This window comes from Myotis brandtii, unplaced genomic scaffold (genome assembly GCF_000412655.1).
Source record: "Myotis brandtii unplaced genomic scaffold, ASM41265v1 scaffold208, whole genome shotgun sequence".
In the NCBI taxonomy this organism is placed as follows: Eukaryota; Metazoa; Chordata; class Mammalia; order Chiroptera; family Vespertilionidae; genus Myotis; species Myotis brandtii.
In genome coordinates, this window is record NW_005357764.1 from 4,065,582 (window position 1) to 4,088,831 (window position 23,250).

The 23,250-nt window shown below is 36.7% G+C and overlaps 1 protein-coding gene across 1 annotated transcript in view; it reads right to left on the reverse strand.

Annotated features, from left to right (window-relative positions):
* The window catches only part of RAPGEF6 (Rap guanine nucleotide exchange factor (GEF) 6), a 188,132-nt gene that overhangs the window by 24,139 nt on the left and 140,743 nt on the right, over positions 1-23,250 (reverse strand). Inside the window, 5 exon segments of the mRNA XM_005865527.2 lie at positions 2,249-2,272; positions 5,169-5,292; positions 11,857-12,068; positions 19,298-19,681; positions 20,230-20,470. Of these exon segments, the coding sequence (XP_005865589.1) occupies positions 2,249-2,272; positions 5,169-5,292; positions 11,857-12,068; positions 19,298-19,681; positions 20,230-20,470 (985 nt within the window).

Consider the following 23,250-nt stretch of genomic DNA (forward strand, 5'->3'; position numbering starts at 1 on the left):
ATTGGTTAGGCAGAAACTGTGACATAGTGTGACCGATTATACTTGCAGAAAACTTCAAAGCTTGCAGAATGGTTTGGAGGAAAATCCAATGACATTAGTGAATTACTCTATTAACCCAGGAACCAAATTATTTTAAGGAGGTAGTGAATCTGACAAGTCCCAAAGCAGGCATTAAAAGGAGACTAGCTGTATTTGCAAAGCCAGCTTAAGAGCAGTAGCTTTTACCTCTTTTATGACTTATTTAAAAAAATGTTGCATTACTAACACATTTGATGGCAATTTTGTTTGGGGGAAAAAAAATCCAGAAACTAATAACTCTAAAAGTGATTTAGAAGATGTATATTCTTAATATGAAGAAGTTTTAGAAAGACTTAACCAATTTAATTTGCTTATATTCCTTTTTATGAATATAAAAGACTATGTGATAAAAATACATACTTAAGTTTATATAAGAGCTCTTTTATCAAGTAGAAGTTTAATGGTACCTAAAATAATTATGTCCAACAACTAATGTCTTAGATTCAAAGAAATGCAGTTAAATCAAGCCCCATAATTTAGAAGCACATTTTAATACAAATATTTAATACTTTTAGTTGACATTGACACACACACACAACAAATCAAACATACATACAACATTTCTAATAAATGAAAACACTGTGATAAATTGACAACAAAATGTCTTCTACTTCCAAAACAGAAAATGCTCTGATGCAAAGGTGTAAATACCTAGTGTCTGCTTGCATCATATAGTAAAGCTGAATCATCAGTGAATGTGGTGCATAAAGCATTCAAACACCCCAAATTCCCACTATGATATACTGACCAAGTCCTCCTCTTCATAACAGTAATGCCAGAATTCAATATCTATTATCAGTGAGAAGAACCAGAAAAGACCAATGCATAAATGTATAATACAGAAGAAAACACATGAGCAACACACAAAGAAGGGAGGAAAAGGCAGAAGAAAACTCAAGTTTACCAAACTTCAACAGAAAACAAGACCACAAACAAGACAGGACTCAAGTAAGTGGCTTATCAAAAATTCTTCTAACATGTAATAAAAACATCTAACTTCATGATTCATTATAATCTTAAATTAATGAAATTCTTATGTAATCCTCTCATCCACAAACACTATCTCTTTCTTTTTCTTTTTAAAAAAATATATATCTTTATTGATTTCAGAGAGGAAGAGAGAGGAAAGAGAGAAACATCAATGATAAGAGAGAATCACTGATTGGTTGCCTCCTGCATGTCCCCTACTGGGGATCGAGCCCGCAACCCAGGCATGTGCCCTTGACCGTAATCGAACCTGGGACCCTTCAGTCCACAGGCTGACGCTCTATCCACTGAGCCAAACCAGTTAGGGCCACCATCTCTTTCTTCATCAAAAAACAAAAGGACTATATAAGATGTTTTACTAGATCCTAAAAATTCTATTCTAAATAGTTATCTAGCTACATATAGGCAGAGATCTGAACTTACTTGAACAAAAGGTGGCAGTTTCTGATTCTATTACAGTTTTAAAAGAGATAAGGGAATCTTTAAAAGTAGGAGAAATTCAAAATAAAATTCAATCAATGCTGTAACTTTCATGGTATTACAAGATCTGAGGAATTAAAGTCATCTTCTATTTCAATTACTTACTAACTCAATTTTACAGTACAGTTAGGATAAGAACTGTCTCTTTTTGGAAAACTGATGTCAAAACTTAACCTTTATAACCAAATCTCTTATCCATTTTTATACTTACATATTTATTTTTATAAAACATGACATTTGAATAAAAGAAAATGGTGTGGACTCTGGAACCAGATTACCTAGGTTTGGATCCACCACTAGTGAGTTGTAAGAATTTGGACAACTTTAACTTCCCCGTCCGTACCATGGGAATAACAGTATTCATCTCATAGCATGGTTTAAATAATTAAATAATTCATATAACGTGCTTAGAACAGTGTATGGCAAATAGTAAGCACACAACAAATATTTCCTATCATCATCATCATCATCATCATTAACAAAAGAAAGGGACTTTTGGAACGTCAATAATAAAAAAGTAAAGAAAATAAAAGCTAGTTCTATCACTGCTTTCACCTAGTTAGCAAAAGGCATTTGTCAGGAATGTAGGCTGACAGGGTTAATAGGACGCATGCTCTTTTATGTGCGTGCATTAATGAGAAGGATGAGTATATGTTAAGAGTTGCACAACCTTCATTCCAGTTGCATTCATCTCTACACTTACCCCAGACTCCGCCACCTCTTCTTCCTGTAAGCAAGAGCCACAAACATTGAAGCATGTGTGTGAAAGGAAAGCACAGAAAAAAGACAACAGGTGAGACCAGAAAAACTCTGAAGACAGAACAGAACAGAAACATTTACTAGGAAAAATGGCAGCTTAGCAGTAACATGTCTTTAATGGAATGCAGAGGAATAATGATAGGTACTAAAAGTCAAAAACCCCTACAATATTTTAAAAATATGCTTTTAGACCATATTCTATTTTAAACCTAATTCATTTAGAGGCTTATGTTAATAAGAAGCTTAAGGGAAAACATTTACTTACTAAAATTGTAAAACCTAGGTATTTAGGGAAACCTTAAATTGTGAAATAGAACTTTTAAATATTTTTTAGAGAGCATTTTTGAGCCACTTATTTAAGTGACAGGATGAAATGTTAAGAAACAAAGATTTATAATTTCACTTTTAAGTGCAGAAATTTCTCTGACAAGTTCAACAACATTCAAATTTTATAAGAAATTTGAACCAGGAAATTCAACCTAAAAAGTAAAAATATATCAAAATTTTTATCATATTGTATATCCTTATAGTACAATTGGATTGAATAAACGCAGTTTTAAAATTTTTATTCTCTTTTTTAATATATTTTATTGATTTTTTACAGAGAGGAAGGGAGAGGGACAGAGACTTAGAAACATCGATGAGAGAGAAACATCGATCAGCTGCCCCTGCACACTTCCTACTGGGGATGTGCCCGCAACCAAGGTACATGCCCTTGACCAGAATCGAATCTGGGACCCTTGAGTCCACAGGCTGATGTTCTATCCACTGAGGCAAACTGGTTAGGGCTAAAATTTTTATTCTTATTTATTTAGCCTGATGCACGAAGATTCGTGCAAGAATGGGCCTTTCTTCCTCTGGCTTTCCGCCTTTCTACCTTAGCTCCAGCCCGGAGCCGTCTTTCTGCCTTCCCACGCTGCCCAGAGGCCTGGAGCAGCTGGGGCGGGGCAGAATGACTGTGTCCCGCCCCGCCCCCAGCCACTTGGCACCTGCATATGTAAATTAACCCGCCATCTTTGTTGGGTTAATTTGCATACTCACTCCTGATTGGCTGATGGGCGTCACGAAGGTACAATCAATTTGCATCTTTCTCTTTTATCAGTGTAGATATTTTTGTACCCCTCCCAATCCCCCACTGGCCTTAGTGCACCAAATGAGTTCTAGTGTGGGCAGTCCAAGATTGTTTTGCAGACAGTAAATTGATTACTGTTAAAATAAAGGGGTTACTTTGTCCACACTACGTAATATGCACCACCAAAATGGACAATTATTTGTTTAAGAAAAATAGTACATTTTAGTACTGGATGGCAAAACTGACTCAGGAAAAGTTCAGTGCAATCTAATTATAAATGTTTCACTTTCTTCTATATTATATTCCATTTAGCCCAGGCTATTCCCAAGAAAATAGCTGAGTTTATTAATTTCTTCTTCAGGTTTTTCATTCTTTGTTCATTTCTGAAGCATAGCTGTACTTAGTATATTATTAACTGGTCTGGCAGAGTTGCAGATTCATTATGTCTTCAGGAGCCAGAGTGCTAACATGTATGAGAGTAAATGAAGGCCCATGTAAGACAACATGCAGTGGTGGGGCCACTGTACAGGGACATGCTACAACAATAAAACTTAAAAAACAAACAGTGAAATAAACAAACCCTCCTCTAGATTTGCTTTGGTCCCTGTTCCTTACTGTTTTCCGCTTACACATTGTTAAGCAATCACATCTCTCATTACAGTTAGTGATTTGCAGGGGAGATCTGACACCCATCCTCCATAGCTTGAGAATCTCTTAACTAGATCAACCAACCACCAGAGCAACTACTTACAAAAACAAAGGCCTCTGAACAGTAATTTAAATAAAATAAAACAAAACCAAAAAACCAATCCTGACACACACTAATTCTGTTTGGTTATAAAAATTCCATTTCTGATTTTTAAAGAACCAAATATTTTTGTTTTCTTACTAAACTGTATTTATTAAGTCAAAGGAATTGTGTCTGCTTCTGTAAATATTTCCTTTCTAAAGCTCTTTATGTACTGAAGCTACCCATACACATAGGCCCAGAGGAAAATTAGGCCAAAAATTAAAGCTCTACCATTTATTCTGAAAATTATAAAAATTACTGGGAACAGAATAACAACATACTTTATGTTTAAGTTCCATAGAATTTGAGAAAGTCTTTGTTGTTACATTAAAAATCAGTTTTACAAGGCACTTTTAGAAGATAAGTTTAATATGGACGACTACTACTACTAAAATAATATTTTCCATTTTTATTAAAGAAGGAACATGTTTAAGTCTGCACTTTCTAAATTCTGTTTAAAGAACTTACACATAAATAAAAAGGAATACCATGACTTGAGAAAAAGAATGTATTTTAGAAGAATAAAGTATGACTTAGCTGGAACTAGAACTAAAAAATATTCAGTAAAAATAAAAGACATATGCACATTAATATTTTACAAATTAGGTTAGAAATCAGATGAAAGCATTTGTCCTTTGTGGTAACTTCAGTAAAAATCAGCAACTTATAATTAAGTTAGCTAATATTTTAGGTAACAATAACAATACAGAACTATCCATGTGCTTAAAAATGTAATGCAGAACTAGGGTTCAAATCTCAGAAAATTATGTAATCCTGGGCATTATTACCTAACTCTCTTAACTTCAGTTTCTTCATATGTAAAAGGAAGGTCAATATTACCTACCTTTAAAGGTTACTGTGATAAATGATTACCTTGAGATTGTATAAAGCACTTTGTACAGCATATAACAATGGTAAATGGTCAAAAAATGACATATTATTATTTTGAATATATCACTTTTGATGCCACTCTATAACACTTTACACACTTCACTACCATACCTCTGTCGGAACATCATAGCTGGGTCCATGTTAGCAGAAGTCATCCTAACAACTTGACGGATTTCCTTGGCAATCATTCTTAGCTTCTCAAAATTTACTAAACCATCTACTTTGGAGTCATTTCCTATGGAATAAAAGTAAAAGTTTATAATTTTCAAAATTAAAGTATCTATATAAAGCTAGCAGAAGTCAATTTATTATTCTTGGGGGTATAAATAACTTTCTTTCTCAAACTGTCACTCTTATTTTTTAAAATTGATAAACCATAGATGGTTCAACCCTGCTCCCAGGGAATGAACTATAGGGAGGAATTGTATTTCTAGGAGGAGTAACAATTATGAAGTGATAACAGCATAGCTTCTAAAACCAATTCCATTATGTTAGAGGCACACTAGTAAAATGAGCAGCTCCTCAAATCGAACTCTCCAGTTGCTCAGCCCACTTCTCAGGCAGGTACCAGCATTTTCTCTTTTGGGCAGTGAACTTTTTAACTAGAGGTCACAAAGAATGAGCTTTGGGCTTAATTAACCCAGTAAGTTTTCTCTGGTTTACAATACTTGGAAAACTGTTAAATGAGTTGTTAACATTTAAGAAGTAGAAGATATCCCATGAAAACAAGAATTTCTGCCTTCTCTTGAAGATAAAAAGGGAAAGGATTAGATGAGAGATTAAATAATAGTAGGTCTGTTTTCCCAAATGGCAATAATTTGTTAAAATTACGAGGTGGCTGGCTCACAAGGATAAACATTTTTTAGTCTGCCATTCATTTTGCCTCTCCCAGAACTCGAATTTACAATCATGACTTTAATAATTTAATACAAATTTGCTCATTTATAAGCTTCATAATTTTTGTTTCTGTACTGTTAAGTAGTTCTTCGAGAATAATTCACGTAACTTTCAAAATGGTTTACTTTTCTTTGAAAAGAGTAGGTAGAAGACCAGACTAAAAGCTCATTTGTTGGCTCGCCCAGTTCAAACCACAAGGCAAAAAGTATGTTTAAAGAGCAATCTGTCTACAGCAGTGTTGTTGTTGGAAGAGGAAGAGAGAGATCACCCCCCACTGGGGATCAAGCCTGCAACCCGGGCATGTGCCCTTGACCGGAATTGGACCTGGGACCCCTTAGTCCACAGGCCAACTGAACCAAACCAGCTAGGGCTGACACCTGTCTTTAACAGTTAGCATAACCCCACTTATCTCCCATGGCAGCCCTTGAGGTGCCACTGTGGAATTCCAAGTCCGTGAAGACAAGTTTGAGAACCATATAGGTCTGGAAGTGGCCCCCTGTCTCATAGTAAACAGCACCTATACATTAGACATATGCATTGTTCAGGGTTTCAACATGAGTTGGAAACAAAATAATCTCCAAAAGTGCTTTTAAGTCACCTAAATATATTTTGAGGGAACATGTCAAAACATCAAAAGATCTTATGAAAAAGGAGTGATAATGAAAGGTGGGGCAGTAAAATTAGGTAGTCTGAACAACACTTTTGCTGAGAAATATTAGAAAATTTGGACAAAAGCTGAAAATAAATGTTTTAAGGCATCAAAAGATATTCAGGCAGTGAAGATCTGAACGAATGAAGGTCTGGGGCAGGTTTAGCATTTCCCATCTGCTGATTTCAGTAAAGGGGGATGCTGAGCTGCAAAACTGAGCAGTGCCACCCTGTCTTTTGAGGTTGGAGGAAATAAGTCCAGGTAAGCCTCCAATGCTTTGGGTTGAGATCCTGAAGGGCTATATCCTGGGGACTAAGAATGAACTGAATGTAGACTGGAGTAAAAGTTCAATGTTAAACTATCTCAAAATGTGAAAATGAAGTAATTTTGGATTGCTAGACCCCCTAGCTGCCTGGCGAGAAGCAAGGTATCAATTCTCTCTGGAGGAATGAAACATCATCTGAAACCAGATTATTTCTGTAATTTTTTAATACACAACATTTATTTGGTCAAAAATAACCAGGGCCATCAGGACAAAAGATAATATAAATTAAAATAAAAAGGACAACAGAAAGGGACCCACAAAGGATCCAGATTATGGAGTTAATAGTGATAGACTTAAAATAACTATATTGAATATGTGTAAAGATATAAAAACAACAACACTGAGAACTCTGGCAGAGATCAAGAAGATGAAAAAATAAACAATTTGTAAACTATAAAACTGGAAAAACACACACAGAGTAATTAGGAACTCACTGATAAATTTAACAGTAAATTAGACATAGCTAAAAAGAGTATTAATTAACTGAATAACAGGTTGGAAGAAAATATCCAGAATAAAGCATGGTGAGACAGAAAGATGAGAAATACATAAAACAGTATCCTATCTAATAAAAGAGAAACATGGTAATTAGCTGTACCTCCGCTACCCTTCCCATTGGCTAATCAGGGCAATATGCAAATTAACTGCCAACCAAGATGGCGGCCGGAAGCCAGGCAGCTTGAAGCGAACAGGGAGGCTTGCTTGCTTCAGTGACGGAGGAAGCCAAGCTTCCCCACCTGCCTTGCCGGCTTCTAAGCTGCCACTCTAAGAAACATAGTAACAAATATAGAAGCTAAACCAAACCCCAGAAACCTTCTTTAGTCAGCCAGGCTTCAGCCAGCAGGACCGCAACACTGTTTCAAATACAGAAGGTAAACAAAGGCTAGAAACCTGCTTTCAGCAGCCGAGGCCTCAGAGCTAAAGCTGGCCCAGAATAAAAAAGAAAAAAAAGAAAAAAAGGAGCGGTTGGGAGCTTTAGTCACCCGCCAGCCTGAAAACGGCCCTCAGCCCCTCACCCAGACTGGCCAGGCACTGCAGTGGGGACCCCCACCCTGATCCAGGACACCCTTCAGGGCAAACCAGCCGGCCCCCACCCTTGCACCAGGCCTCTATCCTATATAGTAAAAGGGTAATATGCCTCCCGGCACCAGGATCAGCGGAGCAGCGAGGCCTCCCGGCACAGGGATCAGCATAACAGGGTGCGGCGCCCCAACCCCCTGATCAGCCCTGCTCTGTGCCTGATAGGGGGGAGCTCCCCAACCCCGATGGGCCCTGCTCTGTGCGTGACAGGGGGGAGCTCCTCAACCCCCTGATCGGCCCTGCTCTGTGTGTGACAGGGTACGGAGCCCCAACCCCCTGATGGGCCCTGCTCTGTGCATGACAGGGGGTGGCGCCGCAACTTCCCTATCGACCCTGCCTTGAGTGTGACAGGGGGCGGTGTCCCAACCCCCCAATCGGCTGTACCCTGAGCGTCACTAGGGGTGGCATCGCAACCTCCCAATCCGCCCTGCTCTGTGCATGACAGGGGGCGGCGCCCCAACTCCCCAATCAGCCCTGCTCTGAGCCCGACCAGGGGCTGCACTTAGGGATTGGGCCTGCCCTCTGCCACCCAGGAGCAGGCCTAAGCCAGCAGGTCATTATCTCCTGAGGGGTCCCAGACTGCGAGAGGGCACAGGATGGGCTGAGGGACCCCCTCTCCCCCCTGAGTGCACAAATTTTTGTGCACCGGGCCTCTAGTATGAGATAATAGGGGCAGTAACCAGGTCTAACAGAAGTGAAATAAAAATCCCTAAAAGAAAACTCAGGAGGACAATAAAAAACTTGAAGACAGAATGAGAGGATTTTTCAAAACTGATGAAAAATATCAAAATGCAGGTTTCAGGATCTTTTATAAACAAGTCAGAATTAAAACAAAACCAAAATCCCACACCTGATCACATTATAGCAAAAGTAGAGAAAAACACAAATAAAGAGAAGAACACTATAAAGCAGCTATGGGCAAAAGAGCAGAATACAGTCAAAGAAACAGCAAGTAAGACTGACAATTGACTTCTTAACATTAACAATGGGAGCCAGAAGACGGAATGTTATCTCACCAAAATTATGCTTTAAGTATGAATATGAAGTAAATATATTTTCAGATAAACAAAAACTAAGATATTTCATCACCATCAGACTTGCACTTAAGGGAATAATAAACAGCTTTCTATAGGGAAAAAAAATCCCCCATCTATATGGAAGCTTTGAAATGCAGAAAAGAATGAAAAATAGTAACACATCATCATTGTATGGGTAAAGCTAAATAAATACTGACTTTACTAAACAATGATAGTATCATGTAGGACTTAAGGGCATGGCAACAAATGCATATAATTTAGAGGTGAGTAAATAAAATTTAAATGGTCTAAGTTCTTTGTATTGCCTGACACACAGAAAAGTACTAATGAATATTAAACTAACTAATATCAGTAAGTAGAAATGCTATGTCTAGTGTAACACCAGCAAAATAGTAAAATAGGGCACTGATTTTCAAACTTGTCCATCTCATCACTCACATACACTAATTACTAAAATTCTGTAGACATACCAAAATATATATTTTTGCTGACCTGAAAAAAAGGTATAATTTTGATATATTCACACGAGAAAGCTATTATTGGCTTTTATCATTTTTTAAATATGACAATCTAAGGGAAAAGAGGTCAGGTATTGCATGTTTTAAAAATTTTGCAGCACACTGGTTGAATATTGCTGAAATAGTGTATAGTTAGCTAGTTTATGGAGTAGGACAAATACCATGCAAATAAAACCCCCAAACCCAACCAAAACAAAATAAAACAAACAAAATAACCCACAAAAAACCCCCACAACAATTCAGGAAGACTTTGGATGAAACATATGGTAAAAGATAAACAAATCAGGCTTTTAAAACTAGGAACTTGCTGTTCATCAAAAGAAACCTTAAGACAATTTGTTTCATACCCAGGGTTTATAAAAAAAATTCTTAAACATTTTATTTAATAGCTGACTACCTAATAAAAAATTGGCAAGAAACCCAAATTGACAATTGACAAGAGGACAAATAAATATATAAAAGGGTGCTCTTCCTCATTATAATAAGGAAAATGCAAATAAAACCACACTACTGTTGGAATAGGTAAAAAACAAAAATAAATTTAACATGTGTGGTAAGGATGAGGAACAATGAGAACTCTAACAACATTGGCAGTGTTCCACTTGACTAGATAATGTCAAAATGTTTTCTATAGTTGGTTATACAAATATCAGGACTCATAAATCCCACACAACTTGTATCAAACAAAAATGCATGTTCTCTGAGAGATATATGCAAGGATATGTGCAAAAATAGCAAAATTAATCATAACAGGTGAACAGTGGAGACCATCAAGTGCTCATCAACAAAATGGATAAATCCACTGTATTGCATTCATGTAAGGGAATACTAAATAGTTTTGAAAATGAAGTATAAACACACTAAAAAACATGTAAAGATCTCCCAAATCTGTAATGTTGACCAAAATGAGCCAAAAAACAAATCAAACCAAAACATAACAAGACAAACATACCCTATGGTTCTATTTTATAGAGAGTTCAAGAACAAGTAAAACTACACCACAATATTCAAAGTCAGAAGAGTAGTGATCTTTGGGGAAGGGGATGAGGATGGTAATTGGGAAGGGGCACGTATTGGGCTCCTGGGAGGCTGGCAATGTTTTTATTTTTGGCCTGGATGTTGGTTACATGGTGTTTCTGTAAACGTATTCACTTGTTTTGGACACTTTTCTGTTTGTGGTGAGTCATTAAAAAAAAGTTTAAAATATTTTACTAAACAAAACAAATATGTTCAAATGTCTGATCTTGGTCTAAGTGAAGTTTATGTTTAAATGAAGAGGGTAGATATCTAAATTTGTTCTTTTCAATGATGTGGGTTTTGGATTCCTAAAATTTGCTGCATTTAACTGGGTAAACTTTAGTGATATATATTATGCTGAAAAGATATCCTATATAATAAAAGGCTAATATGAAAATAGACCAAACTGGGAACAACTGAACCGGTCTCTATGATTCCTAAAATTTGCTGCATTTAACTGGGTAAACTTTAGTGATATATATTATGCTGAAAAGATATTCTATATAATAAAAGGCTAATATGAAAATAGACCAAACTGGGAACAACTGAACCAGTCTCTATGACATGCACTGACCACCACCAGGGGGCGTGTGCGGAACATGCTGGAAGCTGGCTGTGGCGGGATGGTGGAGCAGGTGAGCAGGGGTGCCAGACCAAGGTGGGGCGCCGATCGCTTTCATCGGGACGAGCCTCTGGTGGTTACTGAAAATTCTATGCTACCGCATGCCACAGTCCTTCTCAGCGCTTGTACCTGCTGCCGGTGCCAGCCTCGCTCACACCCGCTGCTGGCGCCAGAGCCGCCGCTCACACCCACTGCCAGCGCCTGCCCCACTTGCACCTGCAGCCGGTGCCTGGCGCCAGTCCCGATCACTCGGCGCCACCAGAAGGTGCAAGTGATGGCTGCCGGTCCTGATCGCCCCTGAGGGCTTCTCCACCTCCCCCTGCTCCTGAGGGGCAATTGGGGCAGCAGCTTACTGCTTGCACCCGCTGCTGGTGCCGGCCCCAATCGCTCCATGCCGTCACCACGTAGGATGGCGGTGGCCGGAGCAGAGCTGCTGGCAGACAGGGGACCTGGGGCCATGGTGGGAGGGGCCAGGTGGGGACGCGGAGGGTGGGCCAAGATCCGCCCCTGTGCCTACCACAGCCTCACGGCCCACAGTTCCTTTCAAGGTGCACGAATTTGTGCACTGGGCCCCTAGTATTTGATATAATAAATCACAATTCTCTAAAATTAGCTGAAGTTAAACATGCTAATTTTCAAATAACTTTTAAATACCTTCATGTAGAAATGTCATATCTTTCTTGACAACGGGGAAGAGTGGAATAATTGGAGGCTGCATGCTTTGACTACTAAGAATATTTCTATACTTGGCCATGTTTCTAGATGGATCAAAAAGGTCTTGCAGATCTTGCAGGTGTTTCTCATACTTGCTTGGTAACTTTTCCCAAGTACCTTTGAGTCGTGCTACAGATGCCAGGTTCAAGCCACTGCCAAGGATGAGAATAAAAACATTAAAAAGAGATCTGGGTAAGACAAAGAACTCAGGCAGATAAAGTGCATAAACCAAGTTTCTCTAATAAATCTAAAATAAGCAGGGCCATATTTCAATGTGTTGAAATAAACAGAGAGAACCATAAAATAAATAAATAAAAAGGATTCCTTGATCATAAAACAGGAAAATCCTCTTTCAGAGAAACTACATTACTTACCTATAGTTGTATACCTATAGCTTTTACTTTATAGTTTACATGCTAATAGGCAAATAATAATTCCATAAAACACACATTTAACTTTAAAATAAACCAAGTATCACAATATTTTTGTTTGTTTTACTTAGAAATAACTTTATGGAGATACTATCTATTTGTGAGTGGTTTAAGTAATGCTGAGCACAACTGTAGTGAGGTAATTCTGGGGCTGAGGCAATCTTCCTTCTCTGAGATTTTGTACACTAATGTCCCTGATTGCATTACTTCCATATCCCTAGGTTCTAATCCCTTCCCCCCGGGCTTCCATATATTCAATGTCTCGGTTCTACAGGATTTTAAACACACTCAGATAGCCCTAACTTGAAAAATAATTCATGCCAATTAGGCTTCAACTCTTCCCATCCCTTTACTTCTATACTAATATCCCATAGGTAGGCTGTCACATGAATAGCACATAAATAGTGTCTCAATTTTCTCACCAGTAATCCCACTTTTATTCTAAGCCACCTGACTTTCAATCATACCCTTTTATTTAAAATATTCTTTTGTGTTATTTTGAGGTGTGACGATATCTTTGTTCCCTTTGCTTCTCAGAAATCATTCCAAACAACTACAAAAAATGAATAACAATGCAAATTTCATTTCCAACGAAACAAATAGATATCTGTAACTCCTAAACTCATTAGAAAGGATGACAAAGAATAGTCAAGGTCAAATCAGAAGTATGTGAAATACTGAAAAATGATGTCACAGCTGAAGATCTCAGTGAAAGCCGGTAAAGCACAGTTCCCAAAGCATGTAATCACCCTGAAGGCAAAAACAGCAATCTCTTATTTGATACAACACAACAGAGACCATAGGCTGACAGAATTAGGCAGGGGCTAGACTCTGTTCTTTATCATGCAGAGTGTCAGGGAAAATAAAATGATAACAGTACACACAGTAATAGAACATCATGGCCAGAAGCAATTTAACAGTGAGACAGGATAGAAGGGAGAAACTCTTAGTTATAAACAGCCCAAAGGTGCCAATCTTCATTTGCTGAAAAGAAGTAAAAAGTAAAACTATTCACATACAAGTTCAATTCCTGCTAGCCTCTAATACTACCCTGGCTCCTCTCCCACAGGAACCTCCTGCAAATAGTTGGTATAAGAAAACTCATGTCATTTAAAAAGAAGGAAAAAAAAATAAATAAAATAAAATAAAATAAAATAAAAAAAAAATAAAAAGAAGGAATGAACACAGGATCTATAACAAGCTGCCACAAGGAAAAACAAATATTTTAAAAAACAAAGCAAAACAATGTTGCCAACAATTAAATAAAAACTGGGAATAATTAACAACCTAGCCATGATTTAACAAAGTAAGTAAAGAGCTTAATGCAGTGATATCAGAGTTTAGAAAAAAAACATGGTAAGAGAAGTTGATAAAAAAAAGTAAAGTTCAGAAAAAAAAGGGAAGAAAAAATAAAACAAACAGAGAAATGAAGGCCACATTGGAACCTACATAAACAAAAAATGACACTGCTAAAAAACATGCAAGTGACATGGAAAAAAACAATTAGTAAAAGCAATCAATTGAAATGTACAGTTGGAAAGGATGAAAGACAACAGATATGGAAGACAAAGGAGCTCTAAAATCTCTGTGAGTGGTATCCTTGAAGAAGAAAACAAAAATAATGGAACTGAAAAAAACAACATTTAAAGGTAAAATTTGAAAAAACATTCCAGAAACAAAAGAATTGAATCTACAGATTGAATAGACAGCACAGTTCCAGAGAACCTAGTATAGAACTAAAAAGATGAAAAGGTAAATGACTTTAGAGATACACAAAAAATCTGGGAAGTAATTTCAGAAACTTAAACAGCTATATCAAATGCTAGTTGTGGAGCCAATGTCTATGAAGTTTCCAAGAAATAACATTTGAGAAAAGAATTTTAAAGCTAGACAAACTAAAAACTGAAGTTCAAAGGCAACAGAAAGGCGCTTGAATATGCTCAGAAAATATAATTCCCACAAACTTCAACCAAGAGATAATTGGACAGAGTGATGTCAGCATCATGGCAGCATAAGATGTCCCTCATTTTATTCTCCCACCCCAACAACAAAAATGAGGCATATATCCATGAACAAAAGTGCCTCTGATGGAGTTGTGGGACCCTGCACCATACTCCAAGGGATCTGGGAGGAGCCTCAATCACAGGTGTATCGGATAATAGGTAGCTAAGCTTTGGTACAGGTTTGGGAGTGTTCTACAGGAGATTGGGAGTGTTCTAGCCTCTCTCAGCTGTGGTCTGAGAACACCTGCAAAACACTGACTTGGGGAGTCACCTACAGCCAAGAGAGCCTTGTGAAAATCCAGGTTTCCAGAGGAGAATTCCAACATTTGGTTGGAGTAAAACAAAACAAAACAAAAAGAGTTTGGATGCACTAAAGGAGGTAAAAAGAACAATTTGACTTCACTGGCATCATTCCACCCTGCACTACTTAGGGCTAAACTAGATGGCTCATGGTTTCTCCCATGGGATGAAGGGAAAGCCAATGAGTGAATGCCTGGTTTCCTTAGCTGTGTGGGACACTGCCAAGGACACTCATTTCTCTCTCACAGAGTCCAGAGCATTAAAGTGAAAGCTCCATTACTGAGGGGAAGGTGCAGATCAGGTGTGTGGAATATGAGATTCCTGAAAGGTGTTTCAGGGATGCAGTTCCTGCTGACTGCTTCTGAATTACAACAGGAAGCCCACCCAGGAGACAAAGGGAACACCTCCCCTACAGATCCCTCCCATGGGCACCTGCAGTGCACCCTATACCAAACCCATACCTCCCCCTGCTCTGCTGCTGACTCCCTGTGTAAGGTCCTGAGACCAAGCTCTCTGGTAGAGGGAGCATACGCAGTGTCTGCAGGCAAAGGAGAAACCACAAACGACCACCATCAAGAAAACAAAAGAGACGCTACCAGCAATGGACATGATGTGTTATAGGATTGAGAGAAGACACAAGCTTCATAATTCTGCCACAAGAAAAAGCAGGAAGCATAGAGCAGGTGTGTTCACACAACACCTGGGAAGGCCTCAAAGCTATAGGAAGGTTGCCCTAGCCAGTTTGGCTCAGTGTAGAGAGTGTTGGCATGAGGACCAAAGGGTTCTGGTTTGATTCCAGTCAAGAGCATGTACCTTGGTTGCAAGCTCCTCCCCAGCCGGGACCCTGGTTGGGGCTCGTGCAGGAGGCAACCAATCGATGTCTCTCACATCAATATTTCTCTCTCTTTGTCTCTCTCTTCCACTCTCCCTAAAAATCAATGGAAAAATATCCTTGGGCGAGGATTAACAACAACAAAACAATAAAATCTATAGCAAGGTTGATGAAAGGGTTTTTTTCCTTTTTTTTTTTTTCACCTTGAAGACAGTAAAAACTAAAGGAGGTAACTGCTATCTCAAATGCAAAAACAAACAAACAAAACAAAATGCAAAACTCCAATAATCAAGAAAATATTACTTCACCAAAAGTTCACAATAATCTTCCAATAACTAAGCCCAGAACATGGAGATCTATGATTTACCTGGTAAAGAATTCAAAATAGTTGTTTTAAGGAAACTCAAATGAGCTACAAAAATACACACAGGATAATTCAATAAAATTAGGAAAATAATACATACTCAAAAGATAGAAAGCAAAAAAGGAACCAAACGAATATCTAAAGCTGAAAAATTCAATGAAATGAAAAGTGTAATACAGAGCACTGGCACCAGCGTAGACCAAATAGAAGGAAGAATCAGTGAGACAGAGTTTAGGAACTTTGAAATAACCCAGTTAAAGGAAAAAAAAAAAAAGAAAAAAAAGAAAGAAAGAGTAAAGAAAGCCTACATGATCTAAAGAAAACCATAAAAAAAAAAAATCAATATCCAAACCATTGGAGTTCTAGGAGGGAGAAGGAGGCAAAAAGTCTATTTAAAGAAATACGGTAGAAAACTTTCCAAACCAGAGAAGAGATCTGAATATCCAAGTTCAGGAAGCGAGATCACTCCATTATTTCAATCCAAAACAACTTTCTTCAAAACACATTATAATAAAACTGCCAAAAATCAAAGAAAGAGAGAGAATGCTAAAGGCAGTAAGAGAAAAAAGAATGGTAACCTATAAAGGAACCCCCATTAGACTATTAGCAGAATTCTTAGCAGAAATCATATAGGCCAGGAGAGAATGGGATGATACATTTGAAGTGCTGAAAAAAAAACCCAAAACTACCAACCAAGAATAATCTGGCAAAACTATACTAGAGAAATAAAGCACTTCCCAGAAAAACAAAAGCTGAGAATTCATCAGCACTAGAATTGCCTTACAAGAAATGCTGAAAAGGGATCTTCAAATTGAAATGAAAACTAGTAGTAACGTGAAACCACATGAAAATATACAACACTTTGAAAAAGGTAATAAAATTCTGCAAAATCTCAGTACTGTAATTTGAGGTGTGTTAACCACTCAACTAGAGTATAAAGGTTAAAGGACAAGATATCAATAACTATAGCTACTATATAAAAGGTAAATGTGACATTAAAAACATAAAATGGAAGTTAAAGGGTAGAGTTTTATATGTGATTGAAGTAATTAGCATTAAATAGACTGTTATAAATTGTTTTATGCAAGTTTCATGGCAACCACAAAGCAAAAACCTATAGTAGACTCACAAACGATAAAGAAAAGGGAATCAGAGCATGTGTATGTTATGTGTCATTAAGTCCACTCTGACTCCTGTGGAAATCTATGAATGAGTGATGTCCACAATATCCTGTCCTCAACAGCCCTGTTCAACTCCTGTATGTATTCTCATGCCTATGGCTTCTTTTATGGAGTCAATCCATCTCATATTTGGTTGTCTTCTTTTCCTGCTGCTTTCTAGTTTTACCAGCATTATTGTCTTTACCAAAAAACCCTGCCTTCGGGCCCCTGGCCAGTGTGGCACAGTTGGTTGAGCATCACCCTGTGCAACAAAAGGTCACCAGTATGATCCCCAGGATCCCCAGTCAGGGTGTATTCGGGAGGCAACTGATAGATGTTTCTCTCTCACGTCGATGGTTCTATCTCCCCATTCCTCTTTCTCTAAAATCAATAAAAACATATTAAAAAAAAAAAAAAGAACCCTGCCTTCTATGATGTGTCCCAAGAACACCACAACAAAAAATCATCAATTTACAACAAAACACAGCAAAAGAGTTGAGAAGGAACAAAAGAATTACAAAACAGCCAGAAAATAAATAAATGAGATATAAAATGGAAGTAGTAAGTCCTTACATGTCAATAATTACACTAAATGTAAATGGACTGAATTTTCCAATCAAAAGGCACAGAATGGTTGGATGGATAAAAAAAAACAAGATCCAACTATATGTTGCTTACAAAAAAGTCACTTCAACTTAAAGGACACACAGAAGCTCAAAGTGAAGGTGATGGAAAAATATATTCCACATAAGTAGAAACCAAAAGAGAGCTGGGCTAGCTATATTTATGTCAGACAAAATAGACTTTAAGCCAAAAACGATAACAAGAGACAAAAGGTCATTTACATTACATAATGATAAAAGGGTGAACTCTGCACGAAGACACAATAATTGTAAATATATGAGCACTCAACACTGGAGTGCCAAAATATATTCAGCAAATACTAACAGATCTGAAGAAAGAAATAGACAACAATACAATAATAGTGGGGGACTTTAATATCCCACTTTCAGCAATGAATGGTCATACAGACAGAAAACTAGTAAGGCAACATTGACCCTATATCCATTACACTCCATCCAACATCAGTAGAATACATATTCTTCTCAAGCATGCACAGAACATTCTCTAGGATAGATCTGAAGATAAGCCACAAAACAAAGCTTAATAAAGTTAAGATTGAAATCATACTTAGTATCTTTCCAAACCACAATGGTGTGAAACTAGGCATTAACAAGAGAAGAACTGGAAAATCTACAAATAAGTGGAAATTAAACAACACACCCCTGAACCACCAATGTGCCGAAGAAGAAAACAAAAGGAAAATTAAAAAAAATCTCTAAACAAAGGAAAATAGATATACAACATAACAAAAGCTATGGGATGCTGCGAAAACAGTTCCAAAATGGAAGTTTATAGTGATAAATATCCATATTACAAAAACACACACAAATATCTCAAATAAACTACCTACTAATAACTTTATGCATCAAAGAACTGTAAAAAGAAGAAACTTATCTCAAAGTTAGGATAAAAAAGGAAATAAACATAGAACAGAAAAAAATAAAATAGAGGCCAGAAAAATAATAAAAAAGATCAATGAAACTAAGAACTGTTTTTTTGAAATGACAAAATTGACAAATGTTTAGCTAGACCAGTGATTTTCAATTGATGTGCCACAATTTTTAAAACATGCAATACCTGACTGTTTAGTCAGAGGCACAAACTTCTTTTCCCTCATATTATCAAATTAAAAAATGACAACAGCCAACATTACAATAGCCATCCATGTGAATGCATCAAAATTATACCTATTTTTTTTTGCCAGATCGGAAAAAAAAAATTATTTCTGGTGTGCCACAGAATTTTAGCAATTAGTTTATGTGTACCATGAGATGAAAAAGGTTGAAAAACACTGGGTTAGAGCATCAATACAATGCTGTGATCACAGTGAGGCAGGTACTGCAAGATGCACAGTATAGAAGTCTGATGATAAAAAGACCAAATGTTGGGCAGCAAATATGCAAAGGGAGAAAAAGGAGGAAAAATGGGAAGCAATCATCCACACAACCCACCCCCACCCAAAAAATGTTTAAGTAACAGAAAGATGGGAGAAACAAAGACAAAAAGCCAGTATCACAAGAGTGGAAGATATATATTAGTCTTTACAATACTTTCAGTAAAAACCTATTTATTAAACCTTTTCTTTCCTAGCCATTAATACCTAAGCAGAAAACCAGTTTCACGTCTAATATTATGACAAAATTGTACACATATTTGTACAAACTTACCTTATTATTGCAAACATGGAATTGAAGTTCTTACATTCTCGACAATGAAGTGCAATTTTAATAAAATGCTTAATAATCTTCATTCGTTTAAGCTGATTCGATTCAGTTAAAACCTCTGAGGCAACCCAAAATGTCTCTTGGTTTACAATGTCCTCAAACTCTTTCAAGTGAGTATTTCCTGTTTTGGAATCTAACTTAAAAAGGTCATCAATGTATTCAGTAGGCTCAATATTACGAAACAAATCAAAGTCCCTCATTGACAGCTGAGTGGCCAGCTCAACGGTACTGAGCTGCAGCATGGATAGTTGGCTTTCCTTAACTAGTTCTTGAGCATCTTCATCTGAACATAAGGTCTCTGTTTCCATGTTATTTTTTAAATAATACCTAAAAGAAAAAAATTGATTTTTATAATTTATTTTATACTTAAAGAGTACTTTCCCTCTTTATTGTCAAAACATTAAAAATTTTTTTCTAAATTCCCACATATTCATAAAAAGATAACTACTTAGAAAATAAATTGTGAAAATTATGGTTTCTTTTGCCCAAAGTACATATGGTCACATTGAAAACAAATTTATAAATTAATAAATCAGATACATGTAAAGATATGTATTATTTAGTTTCCTTCTCTGTATAAAACGGAGAGTGAACTATTTCAGTGTTTCTAAAACTTTATTTTAGAAAAAGAGCTAAAATATTTAACAACGGTCTTCCCTTTACTTTTCCCATGTTTGGATCGCCATTTTGAATACATTTCTAAAATTATGGAGATAAGAAAAGCTGGGGCCAAATATAAGAAATCCTACTTCAATTTTAGAGGGAACTCAGTGGCCCTAAGACATGATATTTCTATTTAAAATATCTGTTTTAACATGGAATCTTCAAAAACACATCTAGAAATAAGTACATTCACTAATAATAAGCACATTCACCTTCCATTGAGCTGAATTCTATCAGCTAATTTGGAAAATTGGTCCGGAAGTCTTCTCTGTTTTATGACACCCTCAGGAGTAACAGAAACTTCACAGAGAGAATATGTGTCGGATGCACCAGTCAAACCAAATTCATGAACAGCATGACAAACAACTTCTTTAGCTGTAGAGTCTTTACTGATGATAATGTAGCAACTTTGTTGATCTGCTTTAAAAACTCTTATAACTTGATCAGGAATATCTATATAAATAAAAAAATGTGCCCTGTTATTTTCAGGAATATTACTTTTACCTGTTCAAAAAGCAATCTGGAACACAATGATCCTTCTCAACAGTGAAATATACATTTCTATTTCAGATGAACAGAAATCACTGCTGCATTTGATTAATAAACGTATCTATCTTTTCAGGTGACAAAATACTAATACATGTTCACAGAAAAACATAAAGATAAAAATAAGAGACATACTATTCATACAATTTGGAAGCCATAATTCTTTTTATTTATTTTTAAACATTTTGATGTCATTTTTATATATTTTAATTATCCAAACCCCTAATGACACGCACACATTTCATTTTCTCTTCTCTTGTTGTGAACATACTATAACCACATCTGGGAAGGAACAGAGAGTTGTGTATCTTGCTAACGGTTGTAAAAAAGTCATACTCTGTTAAAGCCACACACACGCCCCTCCCCCTCGCCCCCCATGCAACAAACTGATGTATAGTCATGTATGAGGGATTTGGGCATCATAAATGGGCACCTCCAGAATAGACCCCGAAAATGGGATTATTCAAAGGATTAAGACAAACCCTGATGAATTTGCCAATAAAAATACCAACTTGGAAAACATTTCAGAGATAGAGAGAAGAATTCTCTGCACTAATATCAGTGTCAATGTAAATCTTTTTCTATTTTAGAAGTGCTACATATATAATACATATATATTCTTTACAAACATGCTTATTACTGGGAGAAAATCATACATGCCAAACATAATACTTGGAACGCGGCAGACCTTCAAAAATTAACTGATTATATGAATGGTAAATATGAGGCTAGAATCAAGTTGAATCAACCAAAAATGAGTTAAATCAGTTCAAATTTTAGGTTTGGAGCTAGACTACACTTAAAAATATAATTCTGTAAGTGCAAAATAGACATTTTAAAAGAATCATTGAGAAGTACAGCATTTATTAGTCTTATAATTCCCACTTCATTCATAAAATCCTGATAGGTAAATAAATTTTAGAAAAGGATTCTCAGATATCTAGACTTTTAACCCCCAGGCAAAATCTGTAGAGTGCTAACTATAATCTTGCCTAAGTAAAATAAAAGAAAATGAGATAGATAAAGAATGCATATACTGACACCGAGGTTACATTAAAATCAGAGAACTTTTTCTGTATTTAAGATGATCATAAAAATAAAAAGACTCCCTCTTCCTTCTGCTTTAAATGGTTATTGCTGAATTAACATTTATGGAGTTTCTAGTATGTGCCAAGAATGTTCAGGTGATAAAGACACAGTAATAAATGAGAAGGACAAAGCCTCTTCTCTCAGGGATTTGCTTGTATTCAAGAGAGGAAGTGGTGGTTCAAGACCATTAAGTAAATAAGACATGCCATATAGTGAAGAGTGTCACAAAGAAAACACAAAGCAGTGGTACAAAGGTACCAATGATCAAGGAGTGGCAAATTTGTATAAAAGAGCCAGATAGTAAATATTAAGTTTGCAAGCCAAGAAACAAAAAACAAATCTCCACAAGATCTTTTTAAACAAAATTCAAAATATAATAATAATGCAAATATAAAACATGTAAAGATATATAAACACTGAGGTTAAGGCGACACTCTAAATTAAATGTCCACTAAAAGACTGGTTAAATGAAATACTATTAGCTGTTTTCTGCATTCTGACACAGAAAAGTATTTAAGTTATATTGCTAAGTGAAATGGGCTAAATGATAGTGCAGCATATCATTTGGGGTGAAGGAAATGATACACACATTTTATATGTACTGAAATCTCAGGAAGGATATGCAAGTAAATGAAGAACTGCTAATTCTGGGGAGTGAAGACATTTATATTCCATCCTTTCTCTACAGTTTGATTTTTAAAAAACTAATTATATGTTCATTTATAACCAAAAATCCGTTAAAATAATAGATCTGCAATGTAGAAAGGATTTTGAAGTTTACTAAATATTAAAGAATTTTTTTAAAAAGGTCTGTGCTATTAAATGAAAAAGAAGCAAAAGTTCCATACACAAACTCAGAAAAAAAATTCTGAAGTTTCAAAATTCTTTTAGCCACACTCTGAATTATTTTAGGCCTCATCTTGAATTAGGTAAAAAATTCCAGAAACAAAAGAAAACACTTCACGATTTAGAATAGCATGTATACTCTAATGCTATGAATATAAAAACATATATGGTTAAAGGAAGTGACTAAAAGAACATGCCAGAGTGGGGGCAGGGAGAGAGAGAGAGAAAGAGAAACATCAGTGTGAGAAAGAAACAGCAATCAGTTGCCTCTTGTAGGTGTCCTGGGCCCCGGATCGAACCTGCAACCTAGCTCTTCTTCTCCATGTGGAACTATGGCTGTGCCCTAGAGTTGAGGAGATGAGGAAGATTCCTGATGTGGTGACGCAGCTCTATCATTCTAAAGGCACTGGTGCCTGAGCGGCCACCAAGTGTATTCTCCAGGACTTTCTTCAAAGTGCATGACCAGCATTCCTCAAAACTGCTGAGAGAGAATAAAAATGGTGGCAGAGGAAGAGGATGCTGCACGGACATGCTCCCAGAACAAGCTGGAATTACAACTGAAATACAGAAAGCCTTCCTGAATAATCAATGGAAAACTCACAGGAGAGAACCCTGATACCAAAGGACCAAAGATGGAGACCCAATAGAGACTGGTAGGAGGGGTGGAGGCGTGAATGGGCTGGCTGGGCACTCACAGACAGCAACTGAAGTCCCGGAGAGATGTCTCAGCTGTGGAGGGGCGGGGGGGGGGG